The sequence below is a fragment of the Pelobates fuscus genome, chromosome 10 (assembly GCF_036172605.1).
Source record: "Pelobates fuscus isolate aPelFus1 chromosome 10, aPelFus1.pri, whole genome shotgun sequence".
NCBI classification, from domain to species: Eukaryota; Metazoa; Chordata; class Amphibia; order Anura; family Pelobatidae; genus Pelobates; species Pelobates fuscus.
Genome location: NC_086326.1, coordinates 138,329,406 through 138,353,719, shown reverse-complemented (window position 1 = coordinate 138,353,719; position 24,314 = coordinate 138,329,406). Strand labels below are relative to the sequence as shown.

Here is a 24,314-nt window from a genome sequence, read left to right as displayed (position 1 = left end):
AACCCTTTAACACAAATACAATCTTGCATGAACAAAATTCATACACAAGCACTAAGATTTTATAAATACACACAAACACCATTGACATACAATTATATTACCACAAATATATAGACGTATTCAGCAACACTATTCAGACACAAACAGGAATTCACACTAACAATACACACCAGTAAGGTCTTCACACTAATAATGCATACTGACACCACTTACTAATTTACACTTACAGTCATTTACGTGCACTGTACACAGTTACGTCACTGTATTCACGCATTTACTACACTAACACACATAGAAACATGGAATGTGATGGCAGATAAGAACCCTTCGGCCCATGTAGTCTGCCCAATTTTCTAAATACTTTCATTAGTCTCTTATATCAAGGATAGCCTTCTGCCTCTCCCCATCACTGGGGGAGGGGGGCCCTGAGGGTGGGGGAACCCTCAGGGCACTGTAGTGCCAGGAAAATGAGTATGTTTTCCTGGCACTAAAGTGGTCCTTTAAGTGAATAATTCCCAGAGTGTATTGTGAATTTGGTTCATGGATGGTGTTGTGTGGTTTGTATGTTTGCATAAAATGTATGTAGCTTGATTTGCTGCTTCGATCCAAAGTGGAGGGGTCCCCTCCCAGATTGTATCGTATTCGTACGCCCATGAACAGAATGACACTTACAGCACAAATGAAGCAGGTATCGTGCCACGTATGGCCGAGGGCCTCAATGAACTTATCTCCAGCTTCAACAGGGAAATCACATCCATGGCATTTGGTGCTGAACAGAGCCACGTAGTCTGCAGGGAAAGAGAGAAAGCAATATTAAACCGTTCATTTTCTTTCTAAACTTTTCCCCATCTAATGCTACCAAGGAAGCTGCTGCCCGCTCCTCATTCTCATCTACTCTCTTGTTTCGTGGTCAGACTGAGCCACAGACAAGAAGACTGATCTAAACAGCTGCCTTGCTGTTATACGCAGCTATTCAGTGAATTGCTGTTGGGAATTCAAAGTAAATTTAGGACAGTAAGTCAGCTCTATTTCCCACTTTGGACAGTTTGTGCATTGAATGCTAATGAACACGGTTTAAACATGGTATGATAATGTGGAAGCATGGATTTTTGCCGTTTCAAATGAACTAAGACCACAACGTGAACAGGCGCCCGACTCTGCAAGGAAAGTGTCAAACGGTTTGACAGATTAGTGCTGGGTGGAACCCATGGACTGTTGGCACAATCTCCACTGCCTCACACTGCAGTGGTTACGGTGATCCTAAAGTCTCATTAACACAGTTACTCCTTTACTACAATGCTAATATGTTTGTGTAGGGCGCTCCACACTCGGTGGTGGTGGTGGTATAGAAGCAGTTTGGAAGATATAGGGAATGGGATAAGGACGTACAGCAGTTTAGTATGTCTTCAGCTCCTGGTGAATTCATCTTCATCACTACTGTACTTTCACACATGCGTGAGAGTATAAAACAGGATCCAGGTGGGATCACTCGAGACCACTGAATCTTCCATTGATAATCTCGCTATGTGCAACAAGATACCATAGGTTTCTATTGCCAGAATTTGTCTGACTCGCAACCACACAAGACAATGTAGATCTTTGGATTGGATTTGAATTTTAAAGAAATTCCAACACAGACAAAAAGAACGTTTCAGAACAATTTTAACTTTAGATAAAGCTCAATAGTGACAGAGAGCTGCTTCCATACGGGAAATGTATATTTTAGAACTTCCTGCTTTATAGAAAAAAAAAAGAATTGGCCTTAACCAGGAACAAAGCATGTTTACTACTGTTTTGCTTACCTTAGTCGGTGTTTTTAATATACTTTATATATTATAGTTCAGCAAATTTGTGTCATCAATCCATCTTCTGGTAAAGTCATAAATCTAACCGTTTCCTTTAATTACCACTTATCTGAGACACAACCTTATTTTACATGTACTAAAATCTAATTATGATGATTATACAATATTGTTTTATGATTCCCATTAAATAATAATAATAAATAGGGCCACTGAAGGCACAGTTAATGCACAGCCACGCTTTATATAAAAGGTGCTTGCTAATGTATGGTTTAAGAACATGCAAAGTACGGTCAGTATATTTTATATTCAAGCTAAGTTGTGTCTTGGTCTGGGAGAACTGTTTTATTTGCAAACACAGTATATTAAGACATGTATTTAGCCTTTTCCTGGAAGACCCTGCAAGAGAAGTGCAACATGCTTAATGAGCAGATCTAGTTGTGGGAACTATTCACAGGGTCATCTTTTATTTTTTTTAATACATTACTTTCCCGTGTGATGTATACGTACCATAACCACTTTATCTCATTAAAGTGGATGTGTACTTGGAGTCCTGTGGCCCAGGTGGAGTTGCATTATGCCTTTGCCATATTGAGTCATTAAAGTGATATGCACCAATGATAAGCTGTGAGCAGTCAGCTCACGCTGAAGTGGTTATGGTTTCCAGTGTGTCCCTTTAATTAGCACCATTTGTATTGATCTGATTTTAGCTTATGTTTTCCTGATTGTCACTGATGGGTGGAGACTGGAGTTTATAGGATATGCTCACTGATATCAAGAATATTGGGAGCATGCTAATTGGATTAGCCATTTCGTGGACTGAGGTTCACCTTTAGTCTGGAGAAGCCTTTTAAACATTTCACCACATTTTTAAACTTAGATGATTTGAGCTATTTTAACGTATTGTATGAAATTAAGTGAGTCGTGGTGATTTGAAAACCAGATTGCAAAATGTATTCAATGGCTATCTGTGGATGTCTGGATTAATTCATTAAATCAATTAACTACGTTCAGTACAGTTTGTTTTGCCTTTCAGTTTGTTTGCATAGAGTAGGATAAATGCAGGGTACAAATATATGAAATTTGCAAAAAGCATTTGAATATTATATTCATTCTAAAAGTAGAACAGAATCGTGCGAAATAATTGAATGAGACACACACATGCACGAACGCACGCACGCACGCAAGCACGATAATATGTTCCGTGTGCTCTGCTCAGGACATCAAATGATGACGTCACATTTGTGATATATTGACACGTCTATCTACATACCTTGGTAAAGTCATTCTAAACACTTATAGGGTTATTTACTAAATCCAAATTACAGCAAGTTAAAATTCCAATTGAACAATTGGGGTAACAATAGCTTATCTGGAAACAAATTCCTACTTTTCCCCCCCAATCATTTATTTGCTGAAATCTGAATTTATTGAAAAAGCCCGATTAGGACAGACGACAAAAGTCAATGTTTCCAAAGCTCACCTTTCTCGCAGTATGGCTCTCCATCTTCCATATGGAACAGGCTGTTACCAAACGGCTTCCTGCAAGCAGCACAGACAAAGCAAGTAGTGTGCCAAGTTTGTCTAAGGGCATGCATCACTTCCTGAGAGAGAAAGGGAAAATAAACACATTGAGAATATCAGCAACGTCTCCAGTAGCCTGGGGGTCGTAATACATCAGAGATGCCAAAAATTGTTACATAATTCCTTATGAGTTAAAACCAAGGATCTGGGTCGTGTATATTGTGTTAATGCGCTGCCTGCTCATAATGTATTGTTCTTCCAAACTGTTAGCCGTAAATGAAGCACTTTCTTATTGAGGTCTGCAAGCTACAGGCAGCCATCCTATCTGTCTTCTAGGCATCAAAATGTATCTCTCATAGAACATTATCACTTTATACTCATATTTCAAACGGATAAACAAACCCATCAAAAAGTTGGTGTCACCCCATTGATAATCGCCCATTCCTTGATATGGCACAATATATGTGGAACTAATTGTTTTGATTGGAAATTCTAAAATTGATTGGATATTCCATCATATTTCTATACTACTTTTGCAAACAGTCAGAATATAATCTGTAGTAACGAGACCATAGCGTTTTGTTTACACGTAGCAGCTAACATTGTAACACTGGATAACAGAAGGATTTAAATGGCTTCAGTTGTACTCTGAACTGTTGAAAGCTTCTTATTGGCCATTTCTGGGTTAGTCAACCAATAAAGGATGATGGATGTGACATGGACCAGAATGGGTCTCACTTCTAGTTTTGTCCTGTTGGAGACTGTGGTTTTGTTTGGCAGAGTTCCCAGCTTTTACATCCTCAATCTGGCAATTATGTTTGTAGTGGAGTTATGTTTTCATATTAATGAAAGAAAAGAAAATCTGTCTCCTCTTAAGCTCTGCTGAACGCAAAGGTTCTCAGTCAGTCCACAAAGGCTCAAATGGGAGCTGGTCCATTTTCTTACGGATGCTGTATTAACAATGTGAATAAGCTGTGAGAACTATCAAGCAATCAGTCTAATGGTTTATTCGCTAAAGTCATAGTTTGGCAGAACTCTAACATACAGTCAAAACAAAAGAAGCAAACAAAAAAACCGACATGAGTGTACTATTGAGTTATATCAGGGTCCCAATGGAGTCGAGGCACTCATGCAATTCAGGGCTCAGGTGTAGGCAGGGATGTATTTACCACAAGGCAAACAAGGCATTTGCCTTGGGCGACTTTCGGGGGGGGGGGGGGGGACGCCAAAAAATGCCACCCAAGCTCCCAGACAAATGCCTTGTGTGCCTGTGAGTGAGTGTAGCTGTCAGTGTGTGTCAGTGAGTGAGAATGGGTGTGCCTGTGAGTGTGTGTCAGTGTGTTTGTCATTTTATGTGTATCTGAGAGTGTGTGCCTGTCAGTGAGTGGGTGTGTTAGTGTGTGTCTGTCAGTGAAAGTGTGTGTTGGTTAAACAGTGTGTGCCAATGACTGTGTATCTGTCAGCTAATGTATATCAGTGCATGTATCAATGAGGGCATGTGTCTGTCAGTAATAAAAATGGCCTTGACACGAATTGGGGGGGTGCAAATTTTGATTTTGGGGGTGCCCGAATTTAGTCGTGCCTAGGGCAGCACAAATCCAAAATACACCACTGGGTGTAGGAAGTGTTAACCAAGAGCCCCGTGACCTCAGGATCTGGTCATCCTAATCAAAGAGCTGTGGGGAGTGTGAATTCCAGTCAGAACTCATGGATTTATTTATTAACCCCTTAACCCCTTAAGGACCAACCTTCTGGAATAAAAGGGAATCATGACATGTCATGTGTCCTTAAGGGGTTAAACAGTGAATTAATAAGAAAATGGCAAAATCCTGAGCAAAATATCCAATGCTTTCCAATGCTGCGATCCGTAGCTTGCCTGTTTTGGTCTGAGTTTTGCTTTTCAATTCGTCTCAATCCACAGCATAGTGAATAAATCTCCAAGTTGGATCCTAGGTGTCTGAAAAGGCATCAGACCATAGAGACTTCAAAGAAAACTAAGAGACCTGAACATGCTGCCAAACAGACCGTATTGTATGGGTGACAATTTAGACTACTCTGCGTCAGTGCACTCCTGTTTCAATATAGCGCATCAGTGTCAACTCGGTGCCTTTGTTTCAAAAGTGACGCATCCGTGTCAATTCCAACACTTCCTTCGGTTTCCCACTTTAACTTAGACACAGCCACGTCAATTTGGAGAGCACAACCACGTCATTCTGGATGCAGCCTTATTGTCACTAGGCTGTGTTTCCGTTTTTTTGGGCCACATGAAAACTTTGCAGCTTTCATGTGTTAATTGATTGGTGTCTTGGCTGACGCTCTGCGCATGCATCAATGGCGCAAAAAAATTGACACAAGGGCCTGGACCTATATATACTCTTGCATTTCTACGATCCAGTGCCCTTTCGTGGTTCCTGGTTACCATAAAGCACGTTTTGCTTGCGTGACTGTCTCCGGTATACCAATCCTGCCCACGTTATTAACGTGGTTTCTGCTTAGGGATTTTTGTATATTATTCTCCTCCTGTGAACCAGCATAGATTTAATTCTGCTACCTCTTATTTCTAGCCTAGACATTAAGCCAGGCCACTCTTCTCGCATTGCCTTTGGTAGGTTGGTGTCTTGTATCTCGCCGAGGATCATCATGGGTCACGACAGTGACCATGTCCAACAATGTGGATATCAACTATTTTTATTTGCCACTTGATAAGAACCTGTTCTGTGTATTTATGGTGTGTTCCAGTAAATGGTACAAAGCACGCAAGAAACGAGTTTGGAAATGGGTTTGCTTGCTAAGTGGCAAAAGTGGGATGTTCGGTTCGTATGTATCTGTAATCATACTGGGATTATGATAACTTTATTATCTATAGATGAATTATACTGAGATAATGAGATTTATATTTAATTGTGTCATTCCATTTCATATAAGGTTCTCATAGTTTGCACTATTATCATCAATAAATATCAAACAAATACCCACAGCTCCAACCATGTGTAACTATGTGATGTCAATATAAACGTCTCTAGGGTTTCAATATCTTGGAAAAGTTCCATGTTCTACAACCGTACCTAAGGCTTACCAAAAACCTCAACATTGAGATACAAGAATCTGGGAATATATGGGGCATGTAGGAATATCCATTCCTAAAGAGAGCAATTCCCCTTCTAATGTGTACATTCCCAACCATATCCTGTTAGTAAACCACTATGAGGAATGACTGTTACCATCGACAATCCACCAGTCAGTCACCGGAGACTGCAGAGTTCATTGTTCCTATAAAATCTATTTTCCCCTTAATTATGGAGTTCCATTGAGTACTTTCGCACATTGACGCACCATAGTTCATGGTACAAGGTTCAATCACTCCCTCGTGGTCTAGCAGTTTGCATTTAATAAAATAATAAAGCTATCAATAATGCACGTAAGGCTTACATTTCTGCTTCTTTAGCTTTATTTTCCCAAAAATCGGTTTACAGTAAGTGCTGATTTAATTGTGCTTTGATCTCACACCAGAGTGATACAAGGTCTGAGTGTACTAGTATACATCTCACTTTTGGAACAATGAGACCAAGCAAATGTACAAAACTACATCAATATTTGAACGCTGAATCCAGATGGAGTTGTGGGCAGAAAGGGAAAGAGATAAGATAGCGGCATTTAAAAGAAGAGAAAATAAATAAGTCTTTTCATGTGAAAGCAAAAGAGTTAACGAAACACAACTCCCTACTTAGAACATGTTACGTTCAGATTTGTACCGGGAGTATCGCAATTGTTGGCCTCTTACACCATCAGAGATGAGGTGGCTTTTCCCATCCTTCTCCTACAGTAACACAGGTGGACAAGATATGGTGTTTTACTTATCTTAGTATAAGAGAAGAAAGATTAAGATAGGCAGAAGGCCTATAGAGTAATTAAGAATAACTCCGGGTCTCAGCACTATTGCAAAATATTATATAGTCACTAGCAAAAATTGTTTTTCCATTAGACAAAAATTTCTTTAGTACAAGATAAAGTTACTTTTCCAGTGGTACGAAAATAGGGCAAAAAAAGTTATCTTTAGGAGCTCTAATATTTTCCTTAAAGCCTAGGAACTGAATACTTAAATTGTAAGCATTCACACACAGTGTATGTATACCACATTGTATACCACTGCTTACATATAGTCGCTATATAAATAACACTAATAATTCCTAATAGTAATAATTGGACTTGTGCATGGTTTTGCTGAATACTTAGAGATAGAAAAAACCCGGAATTCTGTCGGATACTACTTCGCTAGGCCGCATTTCAACTTCAGAACCAAATCTGAACAACAAACCAAAAAGGCGCAGACACTGAGTCAGCGTGTGAATATGTTAGGTATATATTTTGCAATACACTGATAGGAGCATTTTCCTGCCATTTGGTTCACAGATCAACTTAGAAAAAGTAATCAATAGAGGTGAAAACAGGGAAAGTAGTAAAAAACAAACAAACAAACAAACAAAAAAACCCGATATATATTGCTCACTTCTCACTTGATTTGTGAATAAAATCAACATTTAGTGACTGTCCCTTAACCATCAATATTTCTTTTTCCATTAATCCTTTTTTAGCACTATGATCAGAATTCAGAATATTGACTTTCCCTGAACATGTTTGGCATTGCACCGTTCAGTTAGATCATAATTCAGCCAAACCATCTATTGGCTCAAATTTAGAAACATAGAATGTGACGGCAGATAAGAACCAGTCGGACCATCTAGTCTGCCCAATTTTCTAAATACTTTCATAGCCTTATGCCTATCCCACGCATGCTTAAAACTCCTTTACTGTGTTAACCTCTACCACTTCAGCTGGATGGCTATTCCATGCATCCACTACCCTCTCAGTAAAGTACCGTATATACTCGAGTATAAGCCGACCCGAATATAAGCCGAGGCCCCTAATTTTACCCCAAAAAACTGGGAAAACTTATTGACTCGAGTATTAGACTAGGGTGGGAAATGCAGCAGCTACTGGTAAATTTCTAAATAAAATTAGATCCTAAAAAAAATATATCAATTGAATATTTATTTACAGTGTGTGAGTATGAATGCAGTGTGTGTGTATGAATGCAGTGTGTGTGTGTATGAATGCAGCGTGTGTGTATGAGTGCAGCGTGTGCGTATGAATGCAGTGTGTGTATGAATGCAGTGTGTGTATGAATGCAGTGTGTGTATGAGTGCAGTGTGTGTATGAGTGCAGTGTGTGTGTATGAGTGCAGTGTGTGTGTATGAATGCAGTGTGTGTGTGTATGAGTGCAGTGTGTGTATGAGTGCAGTGTGTGTGTGTATGAATGCAGTGTGTGTGTGTATGAATGCAGTGTGTGTATGAGTGCAGTGTGTGTATGAATGCAGTGTGTGTATGAGTGCAGTGTGTGTATGAATGCAGTGTGTGTATGAGTGCAGTGTGTATGAGTGCAGTGTGTATGAGTGCAGTGTGTATGAGTGCAGTGTGTATGAATGCAGTGTGTGTATGAATGCAGTGTGTGTATGAGTGCAGTGTGTGTATGAGTGCAGTGTGTGTATGAGTGCAGTGTGTGTATGAGTGCAGTGTGTGTGTATGAGTGCAGTGTGTGTATGAATGCAGTGTGTGTGTATGAGTGCAGTGTGTGTATGAGTGCAGTGTGTGTGTGTATGAATGCAGTGTGTGTGTGTATGAATGCAGTGTGTGTATGAGTGCAGTGTGTGTATGAATGCAGTGTGTGTATGAGTGCAGTGTGTGTATGAATGCAGTGTGTGTATGAGTGCAGTGTGTATGAGTGCAGTGTGTATGAGTGCAGTGTGTATGAATGCAGTGTGTGTATGAGTGCAGTGTGTGTATGAGTGCAGTGTGTGTATGAGTGCAGTGTGTGTATGAGTGCAGTGTGTATGAGTGCAGTGTGTATGAGTGCAGTGTGTGTATGAGTGCAGTGTGTATGAGTGCAGTGTGTGTATGAGTGCAGTGTGTGTGTGTGTGTGTGTGTGTGTGTTGCTGAGCCTTGGTGGGGGGTGGGCAATTTTATTTATTTTTGTAATTATTTTATTTTTTTTTATATTATTATTTCTAATTATTTTTTTTAGTTAATTTCATTATTTTTGATGTTATTATTATTATTATAGTTTTTTTTTCGTCCCCCCTCCCTGCTTGATATATGGCAGGGAGGGGGGCTCTCCTTCCCTGGTGGTCCAGCATTGGCAGTTCAGTGGGGGCTGTGAGAGAGCATTACTTACCTCTCCTGCAGCTCCTGTCAGCTCTCTCCTTCTCCGCGCGGCTCTCGCGAGACTTACACTGGGAGCTGACCGAGGTGCTGAACGGACGGCGCTGAGGAGGAGAGAGCTGACAGGAGCTGCAGGACAGGTAAGTAACGCTCTCTCACAGCCCCCACAGCCCCAGTCTGTATTATGGCAATGCAAATTGCCATAATACAGACTATTGACTCGAGTATAAGCCGAGTTGGGGTTTTTCAGCACAAAAAATGTGCTGAAAAACTCGGCTTATACTCAAGTATATACGGTAATACTTCCTGATATTATTTTTAAACCTTTGTCCCTCTAATTTAAGACTATGTCCTCTTGTTGTGGTAGTTTTTCTTCTTTTAAATATAGTCTTCTCCTTTACTGTGTTGATTCCCTTTATGTATTTAAATGTTTCTATCATATCCCCCCCGTCTCGTCTTTCGTCCAAGCTATACATGTTAAGATCCTTTAACCTTTCCTTGTTAAAAAAAAATAAACATATATAATCTAACAACTTTAATATACGCTATTGGAGCTGGAATGATCGTGGCTGCTGGCACCAGACTTGCCCTCCAATAGATCCTTGTTAATGACAATTTGGCCATATTGCAACTCAGTTCGAAACGTATTTCCAAGTCTAATAATAATAATGAATGCAATCACTAAAGAGATCCTAAATGTGTCCCATCTATCGATTTACATCTGAAAAAGAGTCTCTCTGATTAAAATACTCTTCTGCTGACAGTGACCAGCTTACACAGTCAGTTCTCTCCTCCAGCTAATCACCTAAATGGTATGAACAGAAAATCTGCCCAAGATTCAGGTAAGTAAGTAAACATCAGCCCAAGATTTAAAGATATATAAATGTATTTGCTTATTTGTGCGGCATTATAAAAATATTTATTAATGGTAGTTTTCCGTGCCAAACTAAGGGTATGTTATTCTGCAACTGGTAATGCCCTCTGTGATCTAACCTCACGTGTAAAATCGTCTATAAGTTAATCACTTCTTTTTTTCATCCAAACCATCAAACATAGCGAGAGGTGGGTCATGCTGGGTTTTTCCTTTTTGTTGTTCTGCCAGCCCTCTTTTAATCTACAAAGTCTAGTGCATGGTGACCTTGTAACGCACTGTTGGGTCTATTCACAGCTTGGGAGTGTTATCTAGACAGTCTGTCTGAAGTATGAAACTTATTGACATAATCTGAAGTTAACTGGAGGTGTACAAATCACAGATGTCCTCAACACATTGGGACCGGTATCTCTGGGACTCCAAACCTATACGATCTCAAATGAGTAATTTGCATGACCATACAATAACATGTGGTTTGAACAGCTTCTTTTACAGCACACTACGCCTCGTGGAAGATGGGCAAAACGTTCACACTGCTTACATTGGGAGGAATGTCCCAGCCTACCAGTTTAGCTCAAAGAGAGCAGAATTTAAAATGAGCTTTTTTTGTGTCACGCTCCAATACGACAGCAGAAATAGACATATATAACTGAATTTAGCAAAGTCATGTCACAAATGCTATTTACTAGTTGGTAAATATGTGTTATCTGCTAATTAGTAAAATATTCCAACAAGCCTTAAGATGCTCCATGGAAACATGTAGAAACCATGATGCCATTCATTGGTTATTAAATATTATTTTCGAATTCACTGGTGGGAAAAAAAAGCATATTTTTTCTGGTGTAACTGAAAAGCCTAGTGATATTGGGGGTATGGTGTCACTGTGCCAGTCCAATTACCCTCTCTTTGCAGCTCTGTGGCAATAAAAGTGAAATTAAAACGATTGTCTGTCACAAACTAGAGCAGGAGAACCCTGCTAAAGGCGTTTCTCCTGCTCTCCAACACAGCAACTACAGCACACGCACGGTAGTTGCCTTCATTTATCTGGTGAGCATGGCACGTTTTGCCATACGTATATAGGAAAAGAGTGACAGCCGTCCTACCATTCAGATGCCAAAACTCTGAAACTTAATATAATGATTACTTAAAGGTACGTTAGCAGTTCCAGTGACCCGTGACAGGTACTGTTTAAGGTTTAGGTTTTATCGATGGCTTCAATGGAACATACATGGGTTATTCCTAAGCCCAACACCATTACTGCTGAAGGACTGAGGATTAAGATATGATTAGGAGAAGTAAAGGGATTTGTTGTGCTGAAGTCTAAGAGTATGATGATAATTTACTCGCTTAGTAATGACTTTCCCCATTACTGTATGACTTTGTAGTAAATGACTGCTCGCAAGGAGGTCTCAGTAACAAGAACATTCAAGACTTTTCTTAATTCAGCTCAGATTCACAAGTTAATTTCTTAATGGCTGGAAAAGTCAAAGGAAAGGTTAGCAGTAAAGCTGTGCCGTGACAGTTACTGTTTAAGCAGAACCTCATACACAAGCGAATCTATTCTATCTGATCCAGGAAATATAGCTACATTGTGCAATTCTTTGAAGCTGCAAACATTTTTGAATTCATGGATAAGCTAAAACAGGCTTTTATCTTAAACAAATTGTGCCACACCTGAGAATAATATAAGAAAAAGGAATATTGAAACATATTCATAACATCGTTGTTTGTACACCACGTCATTCTTAACCCGAGTGTCCTCGAACATGTTTGTTGACTGCACGGTATTGAGAACATTCTGAAGTAGTCACGGTGCATGGAGTCAGGATGTGCAATGTTTCAGTTGGAAGTGCTGCACATACAGAAATATATACCCAAGTGCTGCCAGAGGTGTATCTCCAACATCATTAGTCTGTCCGGAATGAGAGTTCCAGGCTGATGTCAATTCTCTGTGTGACGATAGCCACCATCAATGGGAGCATATGTCTGACCCTTCATGTAGGGCGCCAGATGTCTCTTATGGTTAAGTCCCCCTGTGCCAATTATAGGTGAAGGGTGTGTATTTTAATGTTATTTGGGGAAGGTCTTCTGTAATCGCCGGTCTAGCTGTGGAGCCTGTGCAGCGCCACCTGCTGCTTGGAAATGAGTTTGCTACACCACCTGTTTGTTGCAACAGTTACCTGCATTAACTAAATAGCAAGACTCATTAATTTGCCTATTGTGGCTTAAGCAGGTAAAGACATATATTCTGCGCTAGTGTTTGCCTTCCCAAACCCTTGTATAAATATTTTGCTGTTATTATGAGCTATTATGATTATGTTGTTTATAACCTGTTATTTCAACAATGTAGTGACTATTATATTACTTGTAGTGATGTCCCGAACTGTTCGCCGGGAACCGTTCACCGCGGGCGAACATATGCGATGGTCGGTCCGCCCCTATTCGTCATGGAGGTGGGAGGGTCTGGGAGGGAGGGTCTGCTGCTGATTGGCTGGAATGTGTCTGCTGACTGTGAGGTACAGGGTCAAAGTTTACTCAATGATGACGAATAGGGGGCGGACGGACCATCGCATATGTTCGCCAGCCGCGTTCGCCTCGAACAAGCTATGTTCGCCAGTGAACGGTTCCCGGTGAACAGTTCGGGACATCACTAATTACTTGATTAAAGGGACACTCCAGGCACCCAGACCATTGCCGCGCATGCGCATTAGGTCTCCTCAGCCGGTGTGACTGACGTGATGAAGGGGAGGAGCGGCAGCGACCCAAAACCACTGCCGAGGGACATCGGCGGGGGTCTCAGGTTCAAGTCACTGAAGGGGTTTTCACCCCTTCAGCAACTGGGGATGGGTGGTGGGTGGTCGGATTGTTTTCCTGGCACTGGAGAGTCCTTAAAGTTTATGTCAACAAAGGCTAATCCTTGCCTAAATTAAAGTAGTGGGTACTAGTCCCACTGGGAAATATGTGTCCTGTTTGGTTTGTTTGGGGAATTCCAGGAGCAACATTTTCAGACCTGCTTGCAGGCTGCACTAGTCTCTGGTCCCAGGGACATGTCAAGAAAGAGCTAGTCCTGAGAGCCGCAATTTCATTTGTAAATTAGTTGGAGGCAGCTCAGGCAGAGAGGTCGATACCTGCCTGGGCAAAAGAGGCACAGGCAGACGAGTAGATGCCTGCCTGGAAAAAGGAAGCACAGGCAGAGGGATCTATACCTGCCTGGAAGGAGGAGGTGTTAGGAGATTGGCCTACACACTGAAACCAGCTGGGGGAGATATGACATGACCTGGGTCTCAATGAGGATTCCTCTCTGAGATGGCAGGCACACATCTCTGGTGGCATTTCATTACACGGTGCATATCTGGCGTCTGTTGTCAGTACGCATACCATGTTGGTGACAGACGCCCTCCTCCTCTGTGTTGTAAAGTCCTTCCCTCATTCTGTCCTCTGGATTGTCCCTCCCGCTGCTGTCACGAACAGTGAGGTTACTGGTGGAGCTCAGGCTGCAGGGAGAATTTGGCCTCGCCTTCAGATCGCAGGTACATTTTACCAGAAAAAGGTTATTCTAGTCAAAAACACTGTTTCTAAGCACATAACCACTTCTGCCAGCTGTAATGGTTATGTTGCCTACAGTTCTCTGGCACCATACCCTGGCTTAAAATTAAACCAGCCACACTACTAATGAGTAATTAAGACAACCGCATTATCAATGTCCATTTCTTCCAAGCTGGATGAAGGATTAACTGAAAGTGCAAATTATCTGTCAATGCCCCCAACTTCCCAGCTTACTCAATCAGCTTTACACTGTTCCTTCATTAATATTACCACCTCTAAGTTCTCAGGACTGTCCAAATTAATGAAAAAACTAGTTTGCTAGTCTCTGGAAAAGTGCGTAAGCGCTATGTGAAGCTCAGATTGGCTCTGCCATGGGCAGTTGTTCTGTTTGACCGTTGAAGTACAGTTGTACAGTGGTGGTTCTTACCCCCATGATTTTAGTGTTGCAGCGAGCGCAGGTTGGAGCAAAGAATTGCTCATAGCAATGTTCACAATACACACTCTTCTGCTCTTCCACAAAGCTCACGTCAGCCAGAGAGGTCTTACAGTAGGCACAGTAAAACTCTTCGGGATGCCAGGATCGACCCATGGCCACCAAGAAAGGACCTCTGTTAAAATGAAAATAAAAAAACATGCAACGATGGGTTAGTGTGCTATATGGCTATATCACCATGGAAACAAAAAGTGAACGTAATGAACGTAATGTCACACAGCTGCTGAAAAATAGCTTTTGTAACCGTTATTCCTTTTTTTTTTTAGCAAGAACATGCAAACCATTCTTCTCAATAGAATGTCTGCATGAACCACAGTGTTCTGTATATCATTTAGAGCATGCATTATTTATAATACCTTAACAGAGGCTTTAAGACCTGCTAAGATGAATTGGCTATCATTCTGCTTTTACAGTATTAAGTCTGGTTGACAGTGATGATACTTCTCATTTTTGAGTAGATATTGATTTGCTTTTCTTCCTGAAGATTTATTTTATAACCACAATGCCTGCCTCACTCTCTTATGATGAACGTATACATTAATCTGCAGTGAGAGATGATTCAGCTTAAAGGGGAACTATTATACAAATATATTCGAGGCCAATACAAACCATTGTGTGGAAATCTATTCACAAACCGGACTTTACATAGGACACGAGGTCATGCGTTTAGACTAGAAGAAAGAAGATTTCGTCTAAGGCAAAGAAAAAGGTTTTTTTACTGTAAGAACAATCAGGATGTGGAATTCTCTGCCTGAAGAAGTGGTTTTATCAGAGTCCATACAGATGTTCAAACAGCTACTAGATGCATACTTGCAAAAACAGAATATTCAAGGATATAATCTTTCAATGTAGGGTAATAACTGCTTGATCCAAGGATAAATCTGACTGCCATTCTGGGGTCAAGAAGGAATTTTTTTTCTAGCTTGTTGCAAAATTGGAAGTGCTTCAAACTGGGCTTTTTTGCCTTCTTTTGGATCAACAGCAAAAAACTAATGTGAGGAAGGCTGAACTTGATGGACGCAAGTCTCTTTTCAGCTATGTAACTATGTAACTATGATTTACTATGGATAATATGTTAATATGTATCGCACTGCAAATGCCATAGCCTTTAGTGTAAAAGATGTAAGGTTGTTTGCTCTTAATTCTCCTCTCTCAGCAGTAAGGTACTAACTCTCTAAATTAGCTGTTGTAACCAGATAAATTGATATGCAAGAAAAATAACTAATCCCCAAATGCAATATTTATGCCCGTCATTGGTGATTATAACTGAGGCATTATATTCTGTCTCCTCATTTCAGAAAAAAAATAACATGTCTCCCAACTGTTTCGATTTCGGTGGAACCGGTCCCACCTTCCCGACTTACTTTCCTGGTGTCCTGCTTTTGAGGAGACCAGGAAAACGGTCCCCAAAAAGCATAGCATGACCGCATTATCATCATGTGCTTGTGCTATGTTCAGGGCACTAGGACCCTGCATGGAACACTGAAACAGGCTGGTCTTAGGTTGTGGACAGGCAGTCTGGCATGATTTAACAGATGATAGATGACTTTTGGGGGGGAGCCAGTGACATTAATGCATCACTGACCCGCCCCCTTTCATCCCTCCCGTTGGCGTTCCACTTCTCAGGACCCTCTAATTGGGAGGTTTGATATAGTGGAATTGTGTCCCTATGAACAATAATAAAAGAGGTTTAAAAAAATAAATACATTTGGAAATGGAAAGAACCTATAAGAGAAGAGATACAAAGGGAGAATGAAAGTAGCCCACCATGAATACTTACCCCCAAGTTAGAAGGGAAAGCTGAGTAGCAAATTAATTGATGTAATATATACTCTCCGCGGCTGCTTAGGAGCTATTTTGGTCCCAAATTTGTTTGTTGGGCCAGATTTGCTCCTACCCGTATCAGTCCTTTTATGTCTGCGCATACCAACTTTTTTAGGCACAGCACCTATTGTATGGCGCTATTTTTCTGTGTTAACATTGTTTGGAAACCACTATCCCTACTTAGGTCACCCGATAGGCCAATAATTATCCTCCCCCTTCGTTCCCAGTTTATCTATCCCATAGGGGATTATTTTTGTTGGTGGCATCATGGGAAGTCCCAGTTAAACAGGCAGAGGTCCCCTAATACATATTCTGTGGTCCAAGACAGTGATCCTGGACACCTTTCTAGTTACAAGGATTGCTCACTTCTGAGTAACAATTGGATGAATTCTCATATTCCAGAGCCCACTCGACCTGCCTTCTCAGGACCGGTTACTAAGTCGCCTCTGCCTTGAAAAAGGTAACCATAAAATATTTGCCTTAAGTTTGACTAACATGAAAATCTACACACAATGTATGGGGACGGAACACCCCAACGGAAGGTAGATCCAGATATAGTTTGCCTGCAAGAAATGCTTTTAAGTCCATCCCCTCTTTGAGACCAGTAGAGTAACCTTTGATTGCATTCAACAGTGGACTCTAAGTCTAAGGGGGTTTCCATCCTCTTTAGTAGACATGTGTCATTTATACTTGGCCACAGACAGGCAGAGTCAATTGAGGACACAACAAGCTATTCAATCACACTTCCAACTACTAATACAATATTCTCTTATTTACAACTTATATCACTGTCTACGACAATAGCCAGTGACTTATTCAAGTATCGCTCCCTACCATTACTTCCTCTACCTATAACCAGCAATACAATCAGACTTGTTCTGTGTGCCGTAATAATAATGTGTCTATAAACTCAAAGAAAACTTTTTCAGAGTTATTGCTGTGAATTCAAAGTGAATTTTAAATTCTAGGGACAAAAAAAACAAAACAAACAAACTGAAAAATAATCACAGTCAGCTGTGTTTTGAGCTCAGTTTTGTTGGCCTAAAATATTAGAGTCACTTTGAATTTCAAAGAATTCCCTGTTTAGAGAATACACATTTTAATGTATATGTTTTCTCTCCCCCACTAGTCTGTGTTTTATCATACGTAGTGCAGTTTGGACCTGCTTACCGGATAATGCTGTTGCAGTGCCCGCAGAGAGGGGTCCTGCTGCTAGCTGGGAATCGCTCTGCTCGTTGGATGAGACCTCGAGGAACCTGTGCTGGTGGGGCATGGCTAACCGGCTGAGGGTTATAGCCATGGGTGGTAATTGGAGCAGGTGGAGGTGGGGCAGCTTTTGGCAGAATCTGCTTAGTAAGAGTGGTGGTAGATTTTCCTGGTGCAAATTTCTGAGAAAAGGTATCGTCCGTTATCCAAGGAGGACGGTTTGAAGGCTCTTGCTGGGATGCTGGGTAGGCAGGGGCTGGAGTATGAACTGAAGCTGGAGGAGGGCCTGATTAAAAAAAAAAAAAAGCAGAAAAATGCAAGTGTCGTTATATAAAACAAAACAAAAAACAAACAGTTACCTGGGTACTGTCACATCCCACATTTAAATAATAGAATTGAAAGAAAACCCACATACATGTTCCAAGCATAACTCATTTTTGAAGTTACACTGGTTGTTTTATGTCTTCTAGTAAAACCTCCACTGTGTTAACATACTTATTGAGATACATTTGAAGATACCAAAGCAAGTAGTGAAAGCAGGAGGGCTGGTGATAGTCTGCTACCTGGTACAATGGGGTTTACTTTGTCCTCGAGTGCAGTATGTTCTAGCCTGTCCTAGATATTAGCTCACTAACTACTTATTTCATGGAAAAATAAACATTTACCATGCCAAGCAGACACAGCTATCATGCAGCACTTTTATTTCTTAGATTAAGGTATGTTTTATTTTTTTTATCTCACACTACATTTTTTTTCTTTCTTGCATGCCAAAAACACACATTCTTTCAGTGCCCTTTGCCAACATGCTACAGGGCAGCACGCACAGCCTGCAGGAGGTTCCCAGGCTGGTCAACAAGCAGATGTTCAGACATGCACCTTCTATGTCGGCACTCCAGATGTTTTGGACTACACCTCCCATGATGCTTTGCCAGCATTATGGATTTAAGAGCATTATGGGGGATGTAGTCCACAACATGTGGAGTGCCGAGGTTGCCTATCCCTGTTCTATATCCTGTATCATACCCACTGTGGCTAGAGTAAAGGGTTACTCCAGGTGCCATGACCACATCATTGATCTGGTGCTTACGGTGATGGTCATGGTGCTTAGAGTCTGTATGTGCAGAGTTTTGCTTTGAAACACTGCCCATAGATTAATCTCTCTGCTGCCAGCATTATAAACTGCACCCCAGGCATCATCACAGGGGAGTCATTAGGCAACCGAAGTTAGAATTCTGTGTGGCTAATAATAATTCTGTGCAAAATCTGCATATTATGCCACCATGCTTGTGCCAGACACGCTGCACTGGCACAACCCGTTCCTCCCTGTTCCCTAACAGACCGTCCGACGATGAAGAGTGATGTCAGCAGCGGAAGATCTGGCTGAGGGGAACTTGGCCTCAGTGTTCGAGAGTAAGGTATTTTCTAGTCTTTTCATTTTTTTTTTTTTTTTTTTTTTTTGTAAATCTTTCTTTTATTATGGCATATACGTCATGGGATACAGAAGAGAAAGAAGGAGGACTTGAGGGGTAAAACGAGATAATATCAAGATGGTGTACAATGCACCTCAAAGAAAGATTGCCATGGTTTTTTTTTTTTTTTGAAACATTCAAGTAAGCATAATGTTACAAGCTTGGATAAGAAACAAAAGTGATCAAAATAGCGTAGACAGGCTTCATATACAAGTTGGTGTGCATAGCTAAACAGGATAATAAAATAAAGTAAATGAATAATGCTTATTTCAACGAGTTAGACTGAGTTGTATCTTTGGAGCAGACAGGTATAACTTAATCTCCGTTTATCACAGTACCAGCGCAGGCAAAGTTACATGCTAAATGCGAAACTCGCTTATTCTAGCAGTCATGTTTGTAGGCTAAGTATATAGGTGATTCGTTTACGGTCTGCCCTACTGTAAAGCAAGTGAGAATAAGTTAAGCTAGCAGTAACCAGAAACATAACAAGGCATAAACATAGCAAGGCATGAGAAGTGGGTTGCAGTCGCGGCCGCCGCTGGGTTCAGCAATTTGGAGCAGCCTTCTTTTGCGTGAGTGTGGTTTTCAGCCTACTCCTTGGAGTGGTAGCCCCTGCGTGTCCACGGTCAGTCTATGCCACGGCACCTCTGTTCTCCTATCATCCCTCCAGGCGACCTGTTTGAGGGGGGTAGGTGCACTGTCCTGCCGACGGCTTGAGGGACTGCGCGGTCCATACGTCTTGCGTCTTCGGCCCAAGGCCTGTGCGGGCACCCATGCCTGCAGTCCATTGATCCCTTCACCAGGATCGTGGGCCCCCGGGTCAGTCGTGTTGCGGACCTCCCCTGGGGTGTATGGATGGCTGTGGGGGGTTACCACCACTTGGGTCCCCGGCTTGGAAGAAGAGCCAGCATGGAGTCCGGCATTTCCCTTCCCTCGTGCGGGTAGGGGTGTACCCTGCTTTAGGGTGAGCTCTGAGTGAGGCGGTAGAGTAATCGCTGTAGGGGCATTTTGGGGCCTCGAAATAGTAGGGGCCAGTGTCACCTGAGGTCTGTGAGCAAGTCGCTCCCAAAAGTCCTGGCACACTGCCTCAAATCTGGCATTGAAAGAGACCAGCCACTCCTGAGTTCCCTGGCTTGCTTGTGGCTGTAGCTTTTCCGGGCTGGCGGCCATCTTAGATGTGCTTCGTGGGCCTTGCTCGGGCTGTCTGTGTGACATAGTGTCTGGAAGATTGCCATGCTCGCTGTGTGGACCGGGATAACCCCCGCCGGTCCGGGGGGGGGGGAACGGGTGGTTTGTGCATAACCCGCGGTCCCCGGCTGGAGGAACGGCCGTTTCCACCCTCCGTTGGACTCGCCTGGCGTGCAGGTGTGTAGGCCGCTGGAACTGTATCTGGCCGCGGTCCGGTGCGCTTGTCTCCATGCTCGGGTCGGAACTCTCCCCCGTCCTTAGAGTCGGTTCGGCACCCGGTTGGGTAAGTTTTGGGGTCGGCATTCCGGTGAGTAGTGTGGTATTCCGCGGCAGTTGCAGGGAGCTCGCAGCAAACACGTCCGGCGGCCATGATGGTCAGGCCCCGCCCCCCCATTTTTTGTTTTAACCCAGCATGGCAAGTGTTACGTTGTCCAAAAACAGTGTTTTATGATGTAACCGTTTATTCATAATTTCGGAATTTTTTTTTTATTTTTTTTTTCAATATACCTGTTTTTAGGGATGTCTAAAAAAAAAATATCCAAATGTAAACATTTACAGTTATTTTTTTTTAATTTTAATTTATTTTTGTAGTGTTTCAAGATAATACACAGGATATCAGTAATCATGACATTGCTTAATGACAGAAGTGTCTAAAAGAGAAACTGCACATTTTTGTAAGAAAGATAGGCATATATCATACTGCTAAAGCGATTAGTGAATACTAAGTTGGCATGGAAGCGAGTCCATCTAGACATAAAAATTAATAACAAGAAAATAGTTTGATACATTCTTAGTTACGCATAGTTAGTATTAATAAAGGGTAGGATATTTAACCCCTTAAAGGGAAACTCCAGTGCCAGAAAAACGATCCGTTTTTCTGGCACTGGAGGGTCCCTCTCCCTCCCACCCACCAATCCCCGGTTACTGAAGGGGTGAAAACCCCTTCAGTGACTTACCTGGGACAGCGGCGATGTCCCTCGCCGCTGTCTCCGCCTCCGCGACGCTCCTCCTAGTGATTACGTCGGCCGGTGGGCGAGACTGATCTCGCTCACCGGCCGAGGAGACCTAATGCGCATGCGCGGAAATTCCGCGCATGCGCATTACGTCTCCCCATAGGAAAGCATTGAAAAATCATTTCAATGCTTTCCTATGGGGTTTTGAGCGACGCTGGAGGTCCTCACACAGCGTGAGGACGTCCAGCGACGCTCTAGCACAGGAAACCTGTGATAGAACCCAGGAAGTGACCTCTAGTGGCTGTCTAATAGACAGCCACTAGAGGTGGAGTTAACCCTGCAATGTAAATATTGCAGTTTATGAAAAACTGCAATAATTACACTTGCAGGGTTAAGGGTAGTGGGAGTTGGCACCCAGACCACTCCAATGAGCAGAAGTGGTCTGGGTGCCTACAGTGTCCCTTGAAGGCCTATCTGTTTGCAAGTCGAGTAACTATTGGGATCACAATACGAGTAGCTACGTCTGCATGTCAGCATGTCTGGTATATATGCGGCATCCAAGCCAAGGTGGGAGACATAAGTTATGGGTTACCACTGAGTCAATGAGTCAATGACTCCCGACAAACTGACAACATAGCGCTGCTGATGTCGGGCAGTGCTACAGTGGGGTGCTCCAGATAAAGTGAGATACAATGAACAGTGTTTGGTGGGTCAAGTAGTGCCATACGGCTCACTCATATTAAAGTAACTTAACGAGGGATAATAACATAATGGGTGCATGTATCCGCTGGTGGTAGCCTATTGGGTCAGGCTGGTGGTCTCTAGTGCCCGAGAAAGGATTGCCTATGCCTCTCGTACCAAGACACCCATCCCTTAGCTCTATGCATCATGTAAATATAATAATAAGATAAAATGCAAATAAAGGAACCATAATAAAGGAAACATAATAAATTGTTAAGTAGGGAACGCTAAACTATAAAGTCCTGGCTTAGAGTCTTTATCTGCAGGCATTGCCTTAAATTCCTCATATGTCTTTTGCAGCCGTGTAGCTGGATTGCGGTAAGAGTCCTGAGTCACCTGCTCGTTCAGGTCTGTGGGGGGTTTGTATGGGTGCTGTCTGCTCCGTTTCCTCTCAGCCTTGCCGATGCTTCCCCGGTTCATTTACAGTTATTTATTCTATACATTTACCATTTACCCAAGCTTTGGTATTGTAATACACAGAAGGTGGGAAAGTAAAATATAAACAAACACTTGGTTTAAGAATATGTGTAATTCCAGTGCTAGCATTCATTATATTAATGTCTGCGGGCTTTGTGCCACTCGCCTGTCTAAATAACAGGTTCGGGAAAGGGTTAATACTACGGGGAAGAATATTCTGGCTTTCAATAAACCAATCTCAGGGGCATAACACATTAGCATTAATCTAGAATCGTTTACGCTCTCAGGAAAGACAACAGCATTTTAGATTTTATTACTCTATAGAAAACATGAGGAAGATGGTCTAGCTAAATACAGAGGAAGACATGTAACGTGTTTAATGTTGCCTTTCACTCTGATAGCTGAATAAACCACCTAAACATCTATTTGCCGAGTGCAGAGGATTCTGTTTTAATTTAATGTTCCGTTGAGGTTCATTTGAACCAATCTAAAGCAGTTACACAAAACACATGTTATAAAGCCTTACAAAGCGTCCAGAGTCTAAAAACGGAAAATAAATATTTTCCTGACACCTAGTGGAGATTCAGAGTACTTTCTAATATAGATTATTATATATCATATATTCATGAATTGTGTCTATATTTGTATAAAATATAGAAGATAACTCAGGCACTCCAATGAATTCCTAAAATAGAGGCAAATTTTTATTGGAACAAGAAACCAAAAGGCAACGTTTCGACCCCAAGGGCCCCTTAGGGGTCGAAACGTTGCCTTTTGGTTTCTTGTTCCAGTAAAAATTTGCCTCTATTTTGGAATTCATTGGAGTGCCTAGATTATCTTCTATATTTAATACTACAATTGGTCCTTTTTGATACTGGGACTTATCCATGGAGCACCCTGAATCCCATGACTTAGGAATGAGTGCACTTCCACCACCTATACATATATTTGTATAAAAGACATTTTGTCTTGTGTTTTCACTTTAACGTTTTCCTTAACTGGACGTAAAAGGTGTTAGAGAGAGAGAGTGTGTGTGCGTGTGTGTGTGTGTGTGTGTGCGTGCACGCGAGCGGGGACTATTTTTCTATATTCCATTTATTGTGAATAAATTAGGAAATGAAGAGAGTGGTCAGGTTATATTTATATTACTCAGCAGTCGCAGATTATGAAAGTATTAAGCATTAATGATGATTTGTCCCACATAAAGGTGAAATATTGCTTAATTAGCAGAGGTGAGGTGGAAGTTTATGTCTCTGGTCTACTATATACTGTGCAATATTATTTTATCACATTTTTTTGCAGAACACCATACAGTAAAGAGTAATAAGCAGAGACAATATTAGAGAATAGCACTTTGGGACAAGCGTGTTAGGTGAGAAAATGTCCACAAACTGGAGGAGAGGTGGAAGATCCCCTAATAATATATATTGCACAATTAAAGCCTTCTGTATATCAGAACTTGGAGCAGAATATTCAAGTGCCATCACATAAGAACGAGTGATATTGAAGGGCGTGTTATTGACTGTGGACTAGAGATATTTGCCTCGGAGGGTGAAGCAAAAACTTATGATATTAGGACCACTTTAGTTTTTGGAATACTGTGCCCCCTCCTCCCCAACAGCAAATTAAGGGTTAACCCCCCCCTGCCCCCCTATTCCAGTGCAGGGCCAGATTAACATAGGGGCTGATGGAGCTGCAGCTCCAGGCCCAGGCCCATGGAATAGGCCCATTTAAAAAAAAAAAAAAAAAAAAAGAATGCAGGTATTTTTCTCAGTATAAACAGAGATTATTCTGCAATACCAGCACCGGCCAGTAGGGGTCACTGTGTGTGGAGAGAGGCAGTTATAGGAAGTTAAAGCATATCCCTCCCTGCCTCTCTCTATTACTCACTAATCTGTGGGGGAGCAGCTACACAGCACAGAGAATCCAGACAGCAGATCTACAGCTCAGGTAAGTGAGGGATGGGGGGGGGGGAAGGCAGCAGGGAGACATGGGGACCCTGAGGCACTAGGGGACACTAGATAACACATGGGGACACAGATACTACGAGACCTGGGGACACA

The 24,314-nt window shown here is 41.8% G+C and overlaps 1 protein-coding gene across 2 annotated transcripts in view; it reads right to left on the bottom strand.

The window, feature by feature from the left end:
• Positions 1 to 24,314, bottom strand: part of LOC134574503 (LIM domain-binding protein 3-like) — a 57,917-nt gene that overhangs the window by 7,147 nt on the left and 26,456 nt on the right. For both annotated transcript variants that reach the window (XM_063433609.1, XM_063433608.1), the window contains 4 exons: positions 17,448 to 17,769; positions 14,388 to 14,568; positions 3,286 to 3,406; positions 673 to 788 (listed from right to left, as the gene is read on the bottom strand). In XM_063433609.1, the coding sequence (XP_063289679.1) occupies positions 673 to 788; positions 3,286 to 3,406; positions 14,388 to 14,568; positions 17,448 to 17,769 (740 nt within the window). The remainder of the gene's footprint in view (positions 1 to 672; positions 789 to 3,285; positions 3,407 to 14,387; positions 14,569 to 17,447; positions 17,770 to 24,314) is intronic.